The sequence below is a fragment of the Delphinus delphis genome, chromosome 7 (assembly GCF_949987515.2).
Source record: "Delphinus delphis chromosome 7, mDelDel1.2, whole genome shotgun sequence".
In the NCBI taxonomy this organism is placed as follows: Eukaryota; Metazoa; Chordata; class Mammalia; order Artiodactyla; family Delphinidae; genus Delphinus; species Delphinus delphis.
Window position 1 is genome coordinate 2,924,763 of NC_082689.1, and position 4,488 is coordinate 2,929,250.

Here is a 4,488-nt window from a genome sequence, read left to right on the forward strand (position 1 = left end):
TGTCAGTCCCTCCACTAGGAGTAGAGGGGGAAGGGTATCAGGTCTCTGACCAGGCAGGGGAGGAAGGGAGGAAGAGAACTAAGCTTTCTGGCTTGTGGGGGAGACTGAGGACGACACAGGGTGATTGAAGGAAAGGAGTGGGTTCATACCTGGGTGAACAGCGCAGGGCTGGGGAAGTTCCCGGGCCCTGCTCACAGAAAAGCAAAGAGACGGCCAGGTAAGAATCAGCAGAAGGGGTTCCCAGGTACTTACAGAGGTCAGTGAGGTGACTTTGGGAACCATCAAGCCACTCACCAAACTTGTCTTACCTACGGAGGTCCCTCGGTGGGGAGCTGAGGTGAAACAGTCACCTGAAGGGCTTCCAGATCCATCTTCAGATGGCTGGGGGCACAGGTGGGTGTCTGGGGCCTAGTCCTACCACCCCACCACACTGCAGTCCCTGGATTTTCCTTTCCCCTGCTGCCTTCCAGCTAGGTTTGGGACACTCTCTCGATTTCCCTACCTACCCAGTGCTTCTGCTAGGCCAGGCTCTGTGCTGGGGGTAGATAAGGGGTCCTAGGTCAGACTGTACCCCCAGGGATGCTTGTAACCTGGAGGGGCACAGACCAGACCCTGACAATCCCAGTCCCGGGAGGGAAGCAGAGGATTGGGTAAAGGGAAGCTGAGACCTGAACAGTGAGGAAACGGCCATTGAAGGGAGATCCCAGCGTGTTCCAGGTGTAAGGCTGTGTGTGTGCAAAGGCTTCACGGTCTGAAGGCAAATTGCTATTCTGGCTGTGCCAGGAGACGCCGTGGACCTAGGCCGGTGGGGCTGCGGCCAGGCTGGGGTCCCCAGGGAGCTGCCCCACCGCCCGCGCACCCCACCCTCACGGAGGCTGGGCCAACAGATGGGCGGCCAGCCGTGGGGGTGGCGGTCGTCTGGCGGACACAGGCGCATCCACCGCCCGCTCCCGCCCGAGTGACAAAGCGGCAAAGACAAAGGCGCGGCCAACACCTGTCGCTCTTGGCCAGGCTGCCGCTTTTCTCCGCCCGAAGCGGCTGCAGCTGCCAACTGTCACGGGCATCAAGTTACGGGGACCAGACGGCGGCCTCCACCAGCCGGGCGGGAAGCGCGGGAGGGCTGGGGGGGAAAGGGAGCCGAGGGGGACAGGAGGCGGGGAGGGGGGCCGGGGCGAACAAACAAGGGTGCGGGGAAGGGTGGTTGGGCAGGGAGGGCGGGGACCAGGGAAGGGCGAGCTCGGGTTGGGAATCAGAGAACGTGGGTTCGGGGGAGGGCGGGCAGGGAAGGGAGGGCGGCGGTGGGTGCTGAGGGGGGAAAGGGAAGTGAAAGAGGGGTCGGGGAGCAAAGGGGACTAGAAGGAGATGCGGGGAACTCCGGTGGTGAGGGCGATGATGACCAGGAGAGAACAGACGGCCTGTGGGGACAGAGGATGACCCGAGAAGGAGAGCCTACAGATGGAGCGGTGCGGGCGGGCCTGGGGACCCCGCCCCACTAGGATCCCTGAGCGGGCTGAAGGCGGTGTCGACGTTCGGATGTCAGGACCCACAGGTCCGCAAGAAACGCACTGGGGCCAAGGGCCCGTTCCCACCCCCGCTGCCCTAGGGGCCCTCACCTCCCCGGGGCTCTGCAGCCACCCCAGCCCGGACCTGTAGCTCCCTCCAGGCCCGGAGACCGCGGCCTTCGCTGTGGCTCTGGCCGCCAGGACCCCGGCACTTGCGCAGGAGCGTTCCTCTCCTGTTGCACCTTGGGTGAACAAAGTCAAGCGTGAATGAATGAATGGGCAGATGGATGCGCCCCTGCTAGCACGCGCCGCAGACCTGGGCGCCTTGCTTGGGGTAGGAAGGGAAACAAGCGCACCCAGAGCCACAGCTCTCCGGGTCATCGCCCCCCCTCCGGTGCCCCACAATGCCGGGGCGGCGCGGAGGGCCCGGCTGGACCCCCCAGCCCCCGGCCGCAGGCCACGCCCCGCCAGCTGCCGGCCGACCCCGGCGGCGGGGCCAGACAAAGCACGCCTCTGCCATTGGCTCTCACGAGCAATCGGCGCCTTGAGATGCAAATAAGGCGCTATAAAAGGGGCGGGCGCCGCTGCAGGCGTGAGGACGCGGCGTAAGACGCCAGGGGGCGAGGGCGGCTGTGGCTGCGGGCCGCTGCGCTGCCAGGGGCGCGGGCGCACGGCGCTCCGGGAGGTGGAGGTCATGGCTCCGCTTTTGGCGCTCGGCCGGGACCGTGCGGCCCGGGAGGATGAGGACGGCTGCGAGGCGCGGGGGGACCGCAAGGTGCTGGCTGTAGCCGTGGATGGGGGGGCGGGGGGCCGCACAGCGCCGGGGCTCAGTTGCTCGCTTCCCGCAGGCCCGGAAACCCCTAGTGGAGAAGAAGAGGCGCGCGCGGATCAACGAGAGCTTGCAGGAGCTGCGGCTGCTGCTGGCGGGCGCCGAGGTGAGGCCGGCGGGCGGGCGCCCAGGGGCTGCGGGCGAGCGGGCGGGCGGGGGTCGCCGTCCGGCCTCGCCTCACCGACCCTCCCCACCGGGCGCTCCCGCCGGCGCAGGTGCAGGCCAAGCTGGAGAACGCCGAGGTGCTGGAGCTCACGGTGCGGCGCGTGCAGGGCGCGCTGCGGGGCCGGGCGCGCGGTGAGTGGCGGCGGGGCGCGCGGGCGGGGGCGCGTTCGCCTGGCCTGCCCCTGCCCGGGACCGAGGACTTCCCCTCCTGGAGCAGGGCGCGCCCCGCGCGTCTCCTGGGTGAGCCTTGTCCCCGGGGGCCGGGCGGGCCGGGCCACAGCAATCAGTTGCCGCTCACCGAACCGGGCGCGGCCCTCTTCCCTCCCACCCCTGAACACAGAACGCGAGCAGCTGCAGGCGGAAGCAAGCGAGCGCTTCGCCGCCGGCTACATCCAGTGCATGCACGAGGTGCACACGTTCGTGTCGACGTGTCAGGCAATCGACGCCACCGTCGCCGCCGAGCTCCTGAACCACCTGCTAGAGTCCATGCCGCTGCGCGAGGGCAGTAGCTTCCGGGATCTGCTGGGGGACGCCCTGTCCGGCCCACCGGGAGCCCATGGGCGGAGCAACTGGCCAGTAGGAGGCGCCCTGGGGTCCCCACTGCCCAGCCCCCGGGGCTCCGGGGACGACCAGTCCTCCGACCTGGAGGAGGTCCCCGAGGCTGAACTGAGCCGGGCGCCTGCTGAGGGGCCGGACTTGGTGCCCGCAGCCCTGGGCAGCCTGACCGCTGCCCGCATAGCCCAGAGTGTCTGGAGACCTTGGTGACCAACGGCAGCCTGGGGCCTAAGGGGTGGGCCCTGCCTTCCCATGCTCTAGTCCCTCCTCCCTGGGGTCCAGGTATCTGGACAGGGGTAGGGCCCTGGATATCTCCCAGTTCTGCTGCCCTCCTCCAGTGGGTGCTGCAGGGCAGTCCCCGATAACCAGGCCAGCCAGGCCCCTGTTTCTTAAGGGAGCAACGTTTATGGACCATCCCCACCCCCACCCCCTGCCCCCCTAGCCCTCTGGTGGGTGGAGGGAAGGAGCTACAGGCAGGAGGAAGTATCTTGCAGGGCTACCAGGTCTCTCACCTGTCCCAGACTTCTCAGGCACTGTGTGGGCCTGGGGGCAGAGGTGACAGAGTGGAGCTGAGCCTCTCCTGAGCGCTGGGCACGAGTGTCCTGGCAGCCCTGGCCGTGCAGCCAGGACGCGGGGGGGGCGTTCCGCAGCGCTGCCCAGAGCTGCCGGAGGGACGCATGGCTCTCTGTATGTCTTGTGCTTAGCACACCTGAGCTTGCGTATTACGTTGCCTTCAGTTGTTCCAATTCTGTTAAGTAAAGGGTTTTGGAGAGTTAGTTACCCTTCTGAAGTATTGCTGAATGCTGTGGTGTCATTAAGGTGTCAAACGCACAAAGACTAAACCAAGCACATTTTTTCCCATATCTAATGCTGTGAGTGGTTTTAAAACTTCTGACCCTTTGTCAGCAAAGTAAGTAGTGTAATGGCAGTGGAGATGGGACACCCCGCGGCGTGGTCTCACGTTGGACGGTGTTTCTACCTCCCTACTGCCAGGCCATTCCAGATCGGTTTCCCCTTCAGGTCCCTGGGCCCGGCCTGCACTCCCTGGGAATTGTGTGCATCCTGGCGATGGAAACCACTGCATGGAGTTTGTCTCCAGAGTAACTAAGCAACAGGGAAACGGCCTGTCCCTGGACCATTCTCTTGTTTGTGAGCTTCCAGGAATAAAACGAAGGCCTGATTACTAGCCATGTGATTTGGAAGTTTCTTTCAAAAGTCTGTTTTAAGGTCCATGAGTTTGATGCAGACGTCGGTCTACTTAGGTGGTCAGTTTTCTTGACTGAAGAGAGAGCTTCCCCATTGCCAGTGACCTCGGGGGCATGGAGACCCACCCAGTTCACGGCCCAGGCAGTTTGGACTTAAGGCCAAATTGAGCCCAGGAGGTCAGAACCCTTGGAAGGAGGGTGATGGGATGGGCAGCTGGGGTGTAGGGAGATG

At 65.1% G+C, this 4,488-nt stretch overlaps 1 protein-coding gene across 2 annotated transcripts; it reads left to right on the forward strand.

Moving 5' to 3' along the window:
• Window positions 1-2,113: 2,113 nt before the first annotated feature.
• Window positions 2,114-4,214, forward strand: HES6 (hes family bHLH transcription factor 6). 2 transcript variants are annotated; one of them, XM_060015451.1, is made up of 4 exons: window positions 2,114-2,277; window positions 2,351-2,437; window positions 2,547-2,736; window positions 2,837-4,214. In XM_060015451.1, the coding sequence occupies exons 1-4, from the start codon at window positions 2,197-2,199 to the stop codon at window positions 3,259-3,261; spliced, it is 783 nt and encodes a 260-aa protein (XP_059871434.1). In that variant the 5' UTR covers window positions 2,114-2,196; the 3' UTR covers window positions 3,262-4,214. The 2 variants fall into 2 exon arrangements, with proteins under 2 accessions (XP_059871434.1, XP_059871435.1); XM_060015452.1 differs by having other exon boundaries at window positions 2,547-2,628.
• The last annotated feature ends 274 nt before the right edge of the window (window positions 4,215-4,488 follow it).